Source organism: Citrus clementina, unplaced genomic scaffold (genome assembly GCF_000493195.1).
Source record: "Citrus clementina cultivar Clemenules unplaced genomic scaffold, Citrus_clementina_v1.0 scaffold_3, whole genome shotgun sequence".
In the NCBI taxonomy this organism is placed as follows: Eukaryota; Viridiplantae; Streptophyta; class Magnoliopsida; order Sapindales; family Rutaceae; genus Citrus; species Citrus x clementina.
This window is the reverse complement of record NW_006262339.1, coordinates 47,060,791-47,077,083: the sequence shown is the minus strand read 5'-3', so window position 1 is coordinate 47,077,083 and position 16,293 is coordinate 47,060,791. Positions and strand designations below refer to the sequence as shown.

The window sequence follows — 16,293 nt, the reverse complement described above, 5'->3', positions numbered from 1 at the left end:
GATTTAGCCTACTTGTAGTTACAATTTTGAATGAATATGTTTAATTTAGAATGAGGTGAAGAGGGATGAATGATTAGAAAAAATAATAATATCAATTTTTTTTTGGTTGAAAATAAATATAAGTGCCGTAATTGAGAAATTGAAATTTAAAGTAATTGTATTCGTCTCATGTATATAAAATATATTTAAGAGGAAAATTATATTAATATGTTTAATAAGCAATTGAGAACTAAGGCTATTGAGATAAATTGACTAGAAAAATAATAAAGAAAGTGAAAGAATACATCATGAAGTATTAAACCTTATAAGTTTATAGTATTAATTAATTATTTTATTTTTTTACTCTCAAGTCATGTGATTTACAGTTGATTTAATTATGCCTCTCATCTGTTTATTTTTTCCGTTCAAATAGCATCACTATTGAGGGTACGCATTACAACGGAGGGTACTCTTGTCATTTCAGCACATTAGCCGCCCAAAAATTAAACACAATCGGGTGCAACTGCTGAGTTAAAAGCTAAGCTCTCGATAGTGTCATTCTCATCGCATTTCGATCTAAATCCTCGAAATTTCAAACCTATTGAATTGCATTAGGCTAGTTCTGAGATGGCGGAGGAATCATCGCGTCCGATAAGGTTGATGAATTTCATATCGGAGGAACAGGTACTACAAATTTCTATAAATTAATTACCTCTTCCTAAACCCTAATTTTTTTTTTTAATAAAATCAGTTGATGCATTTGTTGTGACAGTTGGATGAAGCTAAAAGAACAAGGGGCGAACGAGTTGATGATGGCACTGCTCAGAGAGATAGGCCTCTCTTTGAGGTTTGTTCTTTTTAAAAAAATAATAATAATAATAATGCTAATGTGCCTCTTTCGATTTTGTTTTTTGGGCTGATCAAAAATATTGTTGAGCTCTACGGAGTTGCTGATAGTTCTTTTTCCTTCATGTAGATACTGAAGGAGAATAAAGACAAGAAGGATGCAGAATTCAATGAACGCTTCAAGCACAGTAAGTGCTGGTCTCTATTAGTCGATTTATTCTTTTATCTTTTACTAATGGTTGAATAAATATCAGTGAAATTTCTAAATTGGAATGGGTTCTAATTCTATGATGTGGTTAATCCTGTTTAAAATATATGTTTGATCAGTTCAGCTGTGTCACTGCAAAGTGAATATCGATTTCTTCACTTTTCAATGTTGTTGAATGTTAACATGCTAGAAAGAATGCAAGAATAATCACTCTTTTTTTTTTTTTTTGCAGGACCACCCAAAGCTCTGGACGAAGATGAGACTGAGTTTCTTGAAAAATGGGATTCGGTGAGACCATGTTTTAAGATTGTATGAAGTTCTAGTAGAAGTGCGAACCCCCCCCCCCCCCCCCCCACCAACAAGCAAAAAAGAATTCTATTAGGAAATTTTGTTGTTGATCAACATGTATGCTGCCTATCACATTTTTGTTAAGAGTTTGGACTGTATGATGATTATTTAGTTTCTCTTCCCATAAAGTTTTATGCCCTTACGAGCCTCATGGGGGTGTATAATCAATGTCATTGTTACTTATTGACTTACATTCCAAATCAGCCATGATTCTTTCAAATTTCCTTTACCAATTATTAAATTCTTCTTCCAGTCTAGGAGAGACTATGAGCGTCAAGTGGCTGACGAAGAGGCCCAACAGCTTCGTAGTTTCCAGGTAATTTTCTCTCCAATTTTGATTTGTAGAGTCGCTTTAAGGTTTAGGTGCAAGAAAACAGATGCCCTATCCTTTGTTTTATGTTAGAATAATATAAGTATTGCTCAACTCCCCAACACGTTCACATGTATATACTTATTAAATGTGCAGCATTTTAGGTTTGGATATGTGTTAAACCAATGAATATAAGCTTACCTAGGCTGTCAAATTAATTACGGTCTTCAGCTGTCTATGAATGCTTGTCGTAATGATTTTGATGGCCCATGCAGCTGCATAATGATTTCCAGAACTTTTTTTTTATCTCACCCTCGTCTTAGACGGTATTTCTTTGGTTTCTTCTTTCAGGCAGCGGTGGCAGCACAATCTACTATTGTACATGAATTGAAGGAAACACCCCCTCTTCCTGCAGTCCAGGTTGGTACTTAAAAGTTCTTTTTAGTTGCATTAGTGACGAGCCCACCTTCCCGGAACAGCAAATATTGATTGCTCATGGTGAACTTAGCCTCTTTAAGTTGAAAGAACTTGGTGGATCCATATTATTGCGGGGATGACTTGATCTATGTTGTATAATTAAAGGTTTCATACCACTATGTGCCTTTAATTTCTGAAGGCATCTTATTTCTGTTTTCAGGAACAGAAAACAGCTGGGAGGAAGAATCCACCAACTCGTCCATTAGGCATGATTATAAAAGTTAAGCCTCAAGCAAAGAAAGCAAGGATAGATGAGGGAAGTGTTAAAGAACCTGCAGACATTGCGAAAGCCCCTGATGTTGAGACAGAAAAATCACCAGACATAGTGAGAACATCTAATGGCGATACTGACAAATCTAATGATGTAACTAGGACAGGCCTGGTTTCATACAGTGATGAGAGTGATGATGATGATGAATAATAATTTTTGTTTCTAACATGAGAACAGATGCGACTTTTGGATTTGGCTTCTCAAATTGCATATAGTCGTGGGTTCACATTACATGCTTACACTTAGGAGAAATTGAGGGCAGCTCACCTAATGTGAATTATGAACTGAGAATGGAAGGCATTATTTACAGGTTTTGGGGTACGAACTCAGGATATGGGTTTAGGGATCATCAACAAACATCCATATCGTATGATTAACGGAATTGGGTTTTCTCTTGCTGCGTAATTTTCCTTCCGATCCTAACAATGTAGAAGGGTAAAGACCGAAGAAACTTATTGCACGTAGTGCTGGTGCGTGGGGTGCCAGAATCAAACTCACATGATTGCATTTACTGCTGGCTCAATGGCAATCTGATAATGCATAGGTCGAGGTGCTGTAGCTTGCACAGTCTGGCTTATTCAATGATCCTTTAAAACAGTTCAAGTCTCTTATACTACCTAAGGGACTATTGCATTAGATAAAGTTAGAGACATTGATTTGGTAATCCACTTTCAACTGGGCGTGGACATTTGGTTTGGTTCTGTTCGGGCAGCAAAAATTAAATTGTTTCGAAATTTCTTAACTAATTGGTCTTGGTTTGGTTTAAAACCAAACGGAGCCACCGAACTAAATAGTTCACCAAAAAAATTAAAAATAGAATTTATGAAAATAAAAATTTTAAAATTAGCCCTAGCCTAAACTAGATCTATATTAAAGGTCTAAGTCCTAATATGGTTGAAATATTGATATTAACATAAAATTAACTGTGGTTTTCTCTTTTACAAATCTTAATAAATTACTTTAGGAAAATGAGTTTATGGATAAACTTTGAAAAGGTATATTTTGTAAAATTTATATTTAAGTTTATATTTAAGCAGATTGTACAATTTTTTTTGTTTAACTTTCATTTATGTGGTTCAAAATGAATAATATTTAGATAATGAAATTGATACTTTTATTTGTTAATTAATATATGTGATTATCAATGTGATATTATACGCTCTACTTTATTTTGTTTAATTGTTGGTGCTTGGCTAATGGTTTTGAGAGATAATGAAGCTACTTTGGATATGAAATTTGAAAGATCAAGAAGTGGTGATTGAGAAAGTGTTCAGTAGCAATGAAATTTTGAAGTAAAGTTTTTTTTTGTAATTTATAATGGATTTTTAGGTTATTGTTGAATTTTATTATTTTTTTTTATTGTTTGTGGATTTAAGAACTCAAGATTATTCTTATAGTAATAGTATATTACTATTATATCTTTTTTTTTTTGTAAAATATAGAAGATAAAATTATTCGAAGCAAATCAAAGCAAACCGGACCATAGAATTGAACCGAATTAATTTGGTTTAATTTAGTTCGGTTCCAATATTTAGTTCACAAAATCATGAATTAATTGGTTTAGATTTGGTTCAATTCTACCCCTAAACCGGACCAAACCAAACAGTCCCCACTGACACCGTCAACAATCAACATGTGATACTACTCAGGCTGACAAAAGTCGCTAGCTATGTGGCATATTGTCCATATTTAATTTGCTATTAGGATTTAGGCAAATTCTATTGGTAGTTAATTTGTCAATACTTTTCTTAGCCATTGGGAATTTATGTCAGGGAAAAGATATTTAGGGGCACTTCTGTTACGGCGGTTTCCCACTCTTCTTTACATATTGAAAGTGGTAAGCAGAAAATGCTGATAACCTGAAACTGAAGAAACGTAAATCATCGATTGATAATCTATCTCGGGTTTTTTGCCTTCCGAATTTGTAAACCATCAAAGCGCAAAACAGAGTGGCCTGGAGAGTTGAGAAACAATTTCCAATTGATTGCTTTGCTCTGTTTCTGAAAGCCACTCCTCATCAACCAGGAAAGATGTAGAACTCGTCTTAAAATATTATTATTTTTGGCTAAGAAGTCTCTATAGCGACAGCAATATGGAGTAGATTTTCTACGATTCTATCCGCAGAAAGATAGGATAAGTGTTGCCGACTTGCCGTCGAAAGATGGGCTTTGACTTTGTAACTGAGAGTAAGTAAAAGTAGTGGGAGCGGAAGGAATATTATTTAATTTAACGAAATTTCTTCTGTTATTGGCAGAGAGTTGGACCTGGACTTAAATTACATGCCTGCGAAGGCAACGGATTCAGATAGCTGGCCATTAAACGTGTTTGGTCGCATATCGGTGCCAATTTGTCTAACAAAATGAAGTTTATGGCTTCCCAATCGAAGATTATCTTCAAACCAATCTTTGACCGTTTCTTTGAAAAGCTCGATCCAAGTGAAACTTGCCTTTCGAGTCGTCATTAGTGACGTTCGTTCTCGAGAAACCCCGGATTCTAGAATACTTTTATTCTATACTACTTAATCAACATGATATGTATATATTTATTTTAAAAAAAATTATGTAATTAATAGTTATATTTAATTTTGTATACACATATTATACATACATTAAGTAAATATAGTATAACAAAAACATTCTAAAATCTCACCCAAGATAAATAATTGTTTAGTTCTTATATTTTGAGTTAAATCCCTATATTTAAAAAAAATATCTAATGACACCTTTGTTGGTAATTATATTACAATTCTACACTTACTTTTTTTATTTTTACGATAATACCCTTGCAATGATATTCTTAGAGATATTAACGAAAAGAAAAAAAATACAAATTTATCAAATTTGTCTTAAAAATTAAATAAATTAGTTGTTATTATTTGAGAGAGAGATTAATCGAAAGGTATTCTCAAAATTTCACCCTCTTTCTTTAGGAAATTGTTGAGAAGTAAAATTGTGTTCTCTCTTTTTTCAGGAAGTTGTTGAAAAGTGACATTGTGTTCCACGGAACCATTGCTCAACGCTTCCTCTTAAACAATCCTCAAAAAAATTCATAATTTCTTGAAACCAACACATTCGTATTTATTCGTAATCAAATAAGTAATTTTCTCCTCTCTTTGTTCATTTATCCCTATTTAAATATTTTTTAAACAACAGTATTTTACATTCTGCTACTATTCTGAAATTAGATTTCCGCAGAAATTTAAAATTTGACCAAAAAAGGGGAAAAAAAAAGATTTAGCCCAAAAAGTCTCATGAAGTTGAAGCACTAGAGTGAAGTGCTATTAAGGAGGCATAAAATCCATCAGGAATATTAATCAAATTCTCATGCTTTCCTTTCTCCACTATAACTCCATTTTTGACCACTGCAATCATGTCTGCATTCTTGATAGTGGACAAACGATGAGCTACCACAACTGTGGTTCTGTTCTTCATTACCCGGTCCAATGCATCTTGAACTACCCGTTCAGATTCAGCATCAAGCGCACTGGTAGCTTCATCTAAGAGTAATATCTTAGGATCTTTAACTATAGCTCGTGCAATGGCTACCCGTTGCTTTTGACCACCTGACAATTGGAGTCCTCGCTCTCCAACCATGGTATCATAACCCTACATTAATTTCAGGTTAAAAAGAGTAGCGTAAGCATGTATAACCCACATTAATTGAGTTATGCAATTCTGTACAGTACTTATTTTAATATTTATATTGATTTGCTTACAGTAGTAACCGGCTCGTTCTAACCTGTTGTAAGCTACAGATGAACTTGTGGGCATTCGCCATCTCTGATGCAGCTTGAATTTCTGCTTCAGTTGCATCCCCTCCCTTTCCATATGCGATGTTGGCGCGGATTGTGTCGTTGAACAAAACTGGTTCTTGGCTTACTAGACCCATCTGCTGCCTCAACCATTTCAGTTGAAGCTTTTGAATTTCAACTCCGTCAAGTGTAATGTGGCCTGCATCAGGATCATAGAATCTTTGCAACAATGAGACTACTGTTGATTTCCCACTCCCACTTTCTCCAACCAGAGCAACAGTCTGAAAGAGAGAACAAAAAATAGAATAATGTAATTTAGATTCTAACAGTGCGTAGTTAACTGCTTCAAAGAATGGAACTGAAAATTCAGCTTAGCACTCACCTTGCCGGCACGAATTTTTAAGTTGAGGTCTCGGAAAACCTGGACATCCGGTCTTGATGGATATTTAAAGCTTACATGATGAAGCTCTATTTCTCCCTTTACATCTTCCAAAATTGTCCCCGACTCATCACTAGGGTCTATTTTTGACTCCCGGTCTATGATTGCAAAAATGGAAGCAGCAGCACTCTTCGCTTTGTTTGAATCTGAACTAAATGAGCTGGATTGAGAAATTCCTATGGCTGTCATGGTCAGAGAAAAGAAAACCTGCAAACCAAACATAAGACATTGTATCAGTGGGACATTTTAGTGTTTATAAAGATCTGCCACTTTGGGAAACTGGATAGATAGACGTAAGAGACGAATGATATGCTTACTTTAAAAACATCTGAGAAAGTGGCTTTTCCATCTTCTACTAGTCGAGCACCGGCATAGAAACTAGCTGCGTAGAAAGCAAACAGCAAGAAGAAAGAAGCGCCAAATCCTCCTCCACTGACCATCCCTTGCCTGATCCCTGTCTTCATAGGAGCTTCACATTTCTTCTTATAAAGTTGCATTACCTTCTCCTCGGCACAGAAAGAAGCTACTGTTCTTATGCTTCCAACTGCATCATTAGCAACTTGGCTGGCTTCCTCATACTTCATCTGCAGCAATTCAAGACCAAATGATCAAATCAAACCATAAAACTTCACAAATAATCATTACGAAGTTTTAGAGCAGCAGCTTGGAAATGCTTAACAGCTAGTAAATGCTATAACATTTGAGACTCAGAAAATATATACCTTTGCATCTGCACTGAATCCTTTCATGAATTTCATTTGGGTGTATCCACTGACTCCTATAAGAGGAAGCATGACAAGGACAATAAGGGCCAACTCCCAACTTGCAGTAAAAGCAATGATCATGCCCGCGGCTGCTGTTGAAATGTTTTGAACTATCCGAGCCAGTGCATCTCCAACTAAAGCACGAACTGATGCTGCATCTGCTGAAAGCCTTGCACCAATAGCGCCACTTGAGTGTTCAGGCTCATCGAACCAACTAACCTCCATATGAATCACCTTCTCAAAACACATAGATCTTATCCGTTGGATCAACTTGTTTCCAGCCACGGCAAAGAAATATGATTGGGCTGGACTTAGCAAAAATGATCCAGCGCCAAGGGCCACATATATTAGTGCCCAGAACCTGGAGTCCTTTTTCAGTTCATGAGGTGGTTTGAAGAATGTTTCGATTACACTGGAAATTAATAGACCATAAACTGGAAGTATAACGCCATTAGCCATAGCTGCAATGGTCCCAGCTAGAATAACCGGAATTTCTGGCTTATTGAGATAGGCAAGGCGCCTAGTTGGGACCTCTGGAGCGACTTCTTCTGTTGGTTGTGAAGGGCCTGCTGGTTCTCCCAGAGCAGTATCAGCGAACTGTCCTGAAGGTAAACCAAATGAGACCGAGATCGAATGGCGGCTGCTATTTCCAATTGATGAACCACGACTTATGGATCGACGCAGTGACATTCTGTGGCTAGAATGTCTTAAAGACTCCATAGAAATTTCTGATTTTCTTTGACCATCTATAGTCTGTTCTGACTCTTTGTTTGCTTCCTGTAAGCGTATAAGTTGAGAGTAAGCTCCTTCAGGATCCTCCACCAGTTTAGAATGTGTACCTGATCAATTGATATATATATGTTGTTAAGCATATACAACAACGTTGGTTTTATTATGATAAAAATTTTCAGGGTTCGTATATTGGGATTAAAACATGCCACAAGATTGAACGCTATGAAAATTTTGTATGTTGGGTGACAATTTGTGTATAACATTTCTCTTCATGTGGATCATCTAAAATGAGCCTCACATGTTTCACATACCTTTTTCAACTATCTTCCCTCGATGAATAACAGCGATCATGTCAGCATTTCTCACAGTGCTCAGACGGTGAGCAACTATGACTGTAGTTCTATTGACCATAATTCTATCCAATGCCTCTTGCACTACCTTCTCTGATTCTGCATCAAGCGCACTAGTAGCTTCATCTAAAAGTAAAATCCGAGGATCTTTTAGAATTGCTCTTGCAATTGCTATTCTTTGCTTCTGTCCACCAGAGAGCTGGGTTCCATGCTCACCAACCAACGTGTCTATCCCCTATAACAAAGAGAATCAAAGCATATAAGCAATCATATTTTATAAAAAGATGGATCACAAAAGCAACAAATTAAATAGTGTATAACTCAACCTGAGGTAGTTTATCAATAAACTTGGCAGCATTTGCAAGTTCAGTTGCAACTCTTATTTCTTCAGTAGTTGCATCATCCTTTCCATATGCAATATTATCCTTAATGCTGCCTGTAAATAACACAGGTTCTTGGCTGACAAGCCCAATTTTCTTCCGGATCCACTGAAGTTGAAATTCTTTTAGGTTGATGCCATCTATAAGAACTTCACCAGCTTGTGGATCATAAAATCTTTCTATCAGACTAATAACTGTTGACTTGCCACTTCCACTTTGCCCAACCAAAGCTGCAGTAGTGCCACTTGAGATTGAAATAGAGAATCCACTAAATATTTGCTCATTCGGCCTCGCAGGATAGCTGAAATAAACATCACGCAACTCTATATCTCCACGAATGTCATCCAATATCTTTCCCTTTGTGTCATAAGCATCTATCTCTGGCTTCCTGTTGATGGTCTCAAACATCTTAAATGCTGCAGCTTGACCAGCACCAAATGCACTCAAGCATGGAGATGCCTCCCCAAGGGACCTGATGCATTAATTTTTGTCATTGCAAGAAGTGATCAGTAAACCAAAACAAGTGCAAACAAGGTTGGTAGTGATGAAGAGATGGAATTTTTCAGAATTATGGGATGTGAATTTATATCTTAATATTATATACAGTTTGAAATGGAACTTACATGGAACCAGTCAACACAGCAACCATCACGTTGACCACTTGTCCCCCATTATATCCTTCCTCTAAAATCAACTTTCCACCATACCAAACAGACAAAGCATAGCTGCAGAAAACGATCAACATAACCATGCCGAGACCAATCCCCGCAGCAAGGCCTTCTTGGACGCCAGATTTGTAAGCAGTAACAAGAAACTTCTTGTAATTACTCATGGCTTGCTTCTCCCCAGTAAATGACGCAACCTGGATCAAAATCAAATAATGGTCATTCAAAGCGTTTTGAAAAAGATATTTCAGCGTTTGCTGGAATTTCTATCTTGTACCGGCCGCGTAACATACTGTTCTAATTGAGCCAATTGTTTGTTCGACTACAGATGCTGCTTTTGCATAAGCACCTTGCCCACGGGATGACATCTTTGATATCATGATAGCCATGACTCCACCAGACATTGCAAGCAGAGGAATGGAGGACAGCATGACAAGGGTGAGAAGCCACCCTTTTATAAATGCGATAAGAAAACCTCCTAAAAATGTAGCCATCAGCTGTAGAAATTTCCCCACCTGGCAAAATTTAGAAAGAGTTAGTTGTGGGATGTGTTGTGCAAGACATGATTAAGGAAACTGATGGTGCATTTTCTTAGCCAAATTAAAAGTATCCTACCTTCTCACCCATTGCATCTTGTATAAGAACAGTGTCGCCGGACATTCTGCCAACCACCTCACCTGTGTTTGTTTCATTATCGAAGAAAGCCACATCTTGTCTCAGTATAGTTTTTAGATACAAACCCCTTATTCTTGTAGCCTGTCTTTCCCCTGTAATCATCCAGCAAGTCACCTCTGCGAAACAAAAACAAAGGCTTCTCAGTTATCATTGACCCTAAAGATTAACTAATTCTCTTGGAAATAAAAGCTTGTAATGACTTTTGAGTAGTATTATGACGAGTACTTACGGAGAAATGACGCAATCCCTGACCCAATACCCAGGTAGACAAATTTTACAGCCACCTAAAAATGTTGACATAAAAAAATTTTGTCATATCAGAAGAAAGACAAATTTGCAACCAAAGCTTATCTTCCTAACGATAAGTCTTGAAATCATCCCAGAACGCTCAACTCGAAGCAATAGGGGATTACCTTAGAAACTTTATCAACCGTCTCACTGTTATTCTGATTGTCGCCAAAAGTATTAATCAGGTCACCGAATAGTAGTGTCATTAGGGGCAAACACAACCCATTCCCTATAGCACCAATTGAGCCGATGATCATCAGTGCTGTATCAGCAGAATCTGCAAATGTGAATAGCTTGTAGAATGGAACAGATTCAGTTTTCTCAGTTTGTTTGCCCTTCTCTGAATCATGCTCGTTCCCACTCATGCTGGAGTCTTTGCCAACCTCTTCTTGGCTTTTTGATGCGGAGGCCTCGTTTGAATTTGATTCGCCGTTCATGGTCTCCGAGGTCATTACACCGTCCCCAAGATATCACTCCTACAATATGTAAATATTTTTTTTGAGCATTTCAAGAGGTCCAGATTTAATGGCAGCAAAAAGATTGATAAAGAAGTGCAGTAACTTATTCACAAAATTTAATTGTGCAAGTGAAGGAGATTAATAATAATAATAATAATAATAACTAATCAATAAGGAAACTGCTCTGTATTCCAGAAACAAACACCTCTGTTCCGCAGAAAAATCATTCAACCAGCTGAGAAGATCACCAAACAACATAACACGACACAAAAAATCAAATAGCTAATCATATAAACTTCAGCTGCCATTAAAAAAAGGATCTCGGAAAGAGACAGAGAACGTTTGCTTCTGTTTTGTTCTTCGTTGTCCAGACAACAACCGAGAATAAATTAAAAAGATCAACTCGCGGCGCATCTTTAAATCGCTTAAACTGAACTTCATGGGATCCAAACACACCAGAAAAAATAAAAATAAAAAATAAATTGCGACAAAGATTAAAGAATATAATAAAAAGCTGTAACCCATCCAAGAAAAAAGGAAAAGCAAATGGCCATTGGGAAACATATACCTTGACAGAGATGAAAAGGGTAGTTGCAAAAAGCAGTTTCAGGGAGGGATCTCTGACTGCGGGCAGTTAGAAGTTATGGCTCTTTCTGTGATGTTAAGCAAAGCTGCTGCTCGCTGACATTAATTTATATGCATTTCTATTACTTGAATGGCAAGCTTTATGACACTGACTCTCAGCAAAAACACTCACGAGGAGTAAAAAATAGAATTGTTAAAAGCTGGTGGTCAACCACTCGTATTTTCATTTGGTCAAATCTCAAATCCAATTTTTCAGTCTCTCTTTCCGAGAAGACAAAATGTTTTTTCTTTCCTTCCAAGTGAGCAAGATTTTGATATAAATTGTTATTTTGCATTGAAATAATTCATAAAATAAAGAGAATATTTTGAATTCTTGCCTTTCAGGTTCATAAGCAGCAGTAGCCGTTTTTTTTTTGTTTGTTTGTATATATACAAGGTTGTTTGTTTGTATATATATAAAAATAAAAATAAAAAAAGTTTTACAAAAAAGCATCATTATTAAGCTGAATTAGCGTGTATTTGGTAAATCTGAGTCAGATAAGGCGGCCTGTTCTCTGTACAGAAAAAGTCAGATTAATACTTGCCTTTCAGGTTCATAAAGCAGCAATAGCCGCTTTTTTGTATATATACAAGGTTGTTTGCATTTCATTCTCATTTTTTACCTGATTTAAATTAATTGATTTTGTTTTTGTACTTCAAAAAAAAAAAAAGGATCATTATTAAGCTGAATTAGCTATTGGGTAAGTGAGTCTGGGTCAGATAAGCATAAGATGGGCTGTTGTTCTCTGTATAGCGCAAAAGTCATAATAACTTCTTTTAAAATATGTGTGCATTGAAATTTGAATCAAGCTATAGGCTTATAGCTAGCCCCCCGTATCCTTACTTACTCGACAAGAAAAACAAAATGATAAACAAGAAATGCTTTTTTAATTCCGCAAACGTCACGCTTAAATTCGGTGGGATTATACGTGACAGAAAAGATTTTAATCAAAAAGCGTTGGGTACAACAAAACTGATTACCCGGATACACTCTCTTAATATAAAAAGCAAGAGTTCATTCTTTCTCTTCTCTTCTCTTCACGGTAAGTCAAAAAATTTTACATTAGAATTCTTTAAGCTAACATGGAGTCCTTCTTCCCTTTGTCATTACGAAATTATATATGTGTAATTAAATTTCTGGTTATCGTGGTTTTATAATTGTAAATAAATTTTTAAAAAAAAAAATTAAAGAGTTGCTGACCTTTCCTGATCACCAACTTATTAAATAATATTCAATTCAAATGTTGGGAACCTTGGCGACGAAGGATGCATATAGTAAACTAATTGAAGTCACACGGTAACAGTTTATTTTATATTCACATTTCAAAGAAAGATTGCGTGCAAAAATGAATCAGTTGGCAAAAACTAGTCATAAAGTCAAAGTTTTGTTAACGATAAAGGGAAGGTTTTAATTTTAAAAAAAAAGAAAGAAAGAAAAAAATTACGTAAGCTTTTTAGTTTTTACTTTTTAAGCTTGTAATGTACCGAGAAAGAAGGCTTGAAAGGGGAAGTTATCTGCTCTCTGATTGGGCAGAGGCAGCTGATGCAATGCCACTTGTAACCCTAAAACGGCGACTCTTCCTGCCTCTGATCAGATAATATTAATTAGACTAATCCTTTTTATATTTGTTTTGTTTGTACGTATTAATTAAATTTTTGAAATTTATGACCTTTTTAGAATATCACGGCTTTTCTTTGTCGCGCTGGAAATCATTTTTGACTTCCAACCCACCATTCATTACCTAAAAAGAAAATTCCACACACGGAGAACTCCGGAACTCGGTAGTCCGAGCCTCGAATGTGAACCCTTTTTTCGTTTTTTTTTCTATTTGTTTGAACCTTGCAAATAAGTTAATTTGGGGATGCCGACGAATCGTGAGCAATTGTGCATCGTATTTTTATTAGACGTTCAAAGGACTGATGTTGACAAATGGACCTCTTAATAAACAGTAATTATTCGTGCAAGAAACCGAATGATTCCAGCTTGTTTGACCTTTTTTTTTATTATTAGCAATTTTTTTTTTTTTGAAAATCCTCTTTTTAAAATTTTGAATGGTAAATAAACGAAACCAGTATAACTAGTTGTGTGCAAGTGGGCGTGGGTTAATGTTTGTTACGCTCTTCGTTGCATTAAAATGAGATGAGGCAACAGCCTGGGAATTCTCAACCGCCGGGTGGAATTACATCACACCACACGTTCCTATAAACTCGGCATTTTTGGGGAGAAACGTAACCACAGGATTCAATCACTGCATTTTGACACCCAATATGGCCGCATGTAAATACTAAATACTTCTGAAACAATTTCGCTCGTATTTTCTTCGCTATTTTAAATTGGGACATTTTGTCCTATCCGCCCCCTTTCAGATCGAATTAGAAAGATTATTTTCTAATAATACCACATAGTGACGTAGATAATTTTTTTTTTAATTTATTCACTCACTAAAAAAAAAAACAAATCATGTCATGAGTAGGGAGAAGTAACAGTGTAGGTCAACGGACAAAACTGTATGCATGAGATTTCGAATCCATTTGCATGTGGTGTTTAATATTAAGAATCCTGCAGGTCGCGGTTTTGACTAGTGACAACAATAATTACCTGTCTTTGTAAGGAGTAGGATGCGCAACAAAACTGATAAAATTAAAATGAAAATTATTTGCATAATCAGCAACAAACAGACGGATCCGATTATGCTGCAGCCTGCACCACTTTGACTTGACTAATGTCAAATTTCATTCGGGACCTCACACTCATTTTCTCTTTTTTATATGTAAGATATTTATCTGCTTACAATATTATCAAAATTATATTTAGAACCTTACACTATTTTTTATTTACATCCAATGGACATTGATCAACATGAGACACTAATATCAATAAAATGATAAAAGTACCCTAAACTTTGTAAATTAAAAAATAATTTTATAACTTTTTTCTTTTTTCCTCTCACCTTCATTTTCTTAAAAACTAATTATAACACGGGGTACATTTCGCTTTTATTGACGCATATTTAGTGGTGGCTCAACTAATTTTAAGGCCTTAGGCAAATTATTTTAATTAGACCTTTTAAAAAATTTGAGGTCAAGTAAATGTATTAGTTTTACTAAAAAGTTATTTATTTAAAATCAAAATTTTTGGCTTTCTTAAGTGCAAAATTATTGATCAAATTTTTATATTCTAATTTTGCTAATATATTTTTCTCAACATAGCTAAATCACTTAACTTTTCTTGCGACTTAGTTGGTCTTAAATAAGTTTTTATCAATTTTAATTTTGAAAAACTTTGTCAATTACTAATTTTTCACTCTAATTCACATCTTTTTACTACTTTTGACAAACTTATTAAGAGCTCATTTTTTAGATTAAACTAACTTTTTTATTCTTCTCTTTTTTTTTTCCAAGTTTTTTGTATCTTGATGCACATTTTCTATTAGACATTTATTCTTTTTTAGTGAAAGAAGAGTAAACAAGCAAACAATCATGCTAGATAAATAAAAGAAAACAACAATAATATTTTTAAAAAATAACGATTGAATAACACAACTAATTAAGAAGAGAATAGAAAGGAAAAAAACCTAGATATTTGAAACTTTAGCTTTGATGGATTGAAATTTTAAACAACAATGATCAATGGAAATAACTGATTTTTTTTCTTAAGCAAAAATTAAAGAAAGCTTTTTTTCCCCTTATGCATTAAAGCATTGAATGTGTCGTGCCTTTTTCTTTTAATTGATAAAAATATTAATGGATAACAAGTTAACAAATGTGTGACTTTTATAGAGTTTGAAATGAAATAACATTAAATAGAGATTTTGTAGGGATTTGATAATTAATTTGAGTAAAGATTATTATAGAATAATATTAATACATATAAATAAATAATTTATTAGTTATAATATTGGAGAGAAATTTGGGGTTTTCATATATAGTGGGCCCTTAGACAACTACCTAAGTTGCCTAGAGGAAGGGCCGCCCCTGTACATATTTAAAAATTATGCTTAATCGAAATAAGTTTCATTTACAAGTAAACTAAGTGTTAATTTTTCTCATATATTTAGTATATCTCATGCCATTATGTCTGTAATCAGATTTAGAAAATAAATAGACAGGTTGTGTAAATCAAGTTGCAAGTTCTTACCAACATTAATATTTAGACATAAAAAATGCATTGAAAAAAATAATGCTAAAATTGGGCTAAATTTAATATCTTCCTAGTCAATTTTTTTGTCAATGTTTTGTATCTTTACTATTTTTTGTTTACTAAATAGCTAAAAGAAAAATACCCTTAATTGTTTTTTTTTTAATAATTGTATAAAGAGCCTAAATTACTTGATCATTCAAGTAACTGAATAAAGGCAAAAGGCAAAACATCTACAAGTTACAGGACCAAGTGCAGTATAAAATTATCATGCTTATATGCAAGTACATAAGAGAAAAATGTGCAGAGTGAAGATTGACGTTATACAATCTGTAAGCATATACACTTGGTGGCATATACAGTATATAAGTGTTAGAGCAAGTATCAATTGGGAGAACTAATAAGATCCCAGTAAATGCACAAACATATGGAGGTGAGTCTCCGGTTTGCTAACTCCACAACTGCCACTCTACGTTGAGCCAAGGTCACTTGAAAAAAAACAAGAGAGATAAAAGCAATATGTATCATCAAATCTATTTTGAAGATGTACGTTGCAAATGCAAATGCAACCTGTGGCGGAATGGAAAAAA

The 16,293-nt window shown here is 34.8% G+C and overlaps 2 protein-coding genes across 4 annotated transcripts; one reads left to right on the top strand and one right to left on the bottom strand.

Moving 5' to 3' along the window:
• The first annotated feature begins 485 nt into the window (after positions 1–485).
• On the top strand, positions 486–2,670 carry LOC18049806. Its single transcript, XM_006444547.2, has 7 exons — positions 486–663; positions 752–826; positions 956–1,013; positions 1,266–1,321; positions 1,635–1,697; positions 2,043–2,111; positions 2,329–2,670. The coding sequence occupies exons 1-7, from the start codon at positions 607–609 to the stop codon at positions 2,587–2,589; spliced, it is 639 nt and encodes a 212-aa protein (XP_006444610.1). The 5' UTR covers positions 486–606; the 3' UTR covers positions 2,590–2,670.
• Positions 2,671–5,521: 2,851 nt separating this feature from the next.
• On the bottom strand, positions 5,522–11,754 carry LOC18049805 (ABC transporter B family member 11). 3 transcript variants are annotated; one of them, XM_006444546.2, is made up of 13 exons: positions 11,510–11,753; positions 10,609–10,959; positions 10,425–10,479; positions 10,136–10,311; positions 9,814–10,035; positions 9,479–9,717; positions 8,802–9,327; positions 8,437–8,710; positions 7,352–8,232; positions 6,947–7,213; positions 6,573–6,836; positions 6,178–6,471; positions 5,522–6,044 (listed from the first exon to the last, which is right to left on the bottom strand). In XM_006444546.2, the coding sequence occupies exons 2-13, from the start codon at positions 10,933–10,935 to the stop codon at positions 5,688–5,690; spliced, it is 3,882 nt and encodes a 1,293-aa protein (XP_006444609.2). In that variant the 5' UTR covers positions 10,936–10,959; positions 11,510–11,753; the 3' UTR covers positions 5,522–5,687. The 3 variants fall into 3 exon arrangements, with proteins under 3 accessions (XP_006444609.2, XP_024043781.1, XP_024043782.1); XM_024188013.1 differs by lacking the exon at positions 11,510–11,753 and adding an exon at positions 11,147–11,382; XM_024188014.1 differs by having other exon boundaries at positions 5,880–6,044; positions 6,155–6,471; positions 11,510–11,754.
• Positions 11,755–16,293: the final 4,539 nt, after the last annotated feature.

Excerpts from the sequence above, each read along its gene's own strand:
- LOC18049806 (XM_006444547.2), top strand. The coding sequence starts at position 607 with ATGGCGGAGGAATCATCGCGTCCGATAAGGTTGATGAATTTCATATCG. Across the intron at positions 1,322-1,634 it reads TTCTTGAAAAATGGGATTCG|TCTAGGAGAGACTATGAGCG; the intron begins GTGAGACCATGT and ends TTCTTCTTCCAG. Across the intron at positions 2,112-2,328 it reads CCCCTCTTCCTGCAGTCCAG|GAACAGAAAACAGCTGGGAG; the intron begins GTTGGTACTTAA and ends TTCTGTTTTCAG.
- LOC18049805 (XM_006444546.2), bottom strand. The coding sequence starts at position 10,935 with ATGACCTCGGAGACCATGAACGGCGAATCAAATTCAAACGAGGCCTCC. Across the intron at positions 8,233-8,436 it reads AGGGAAGATAGTTGAAAAAG|GTACACATTCTAAACTGGTG; the intron begins GTATGTGAAACA and ends TCAATTGATCAG. Across the intron at positions 6,472-6,572 it reads TAAAAATTCGTGCCGGCAAG|ACTGTTGCTCTGGTTGGAGA; the intron begins GTGAGTGCTAAG and ends TCTCTCTTTCAG.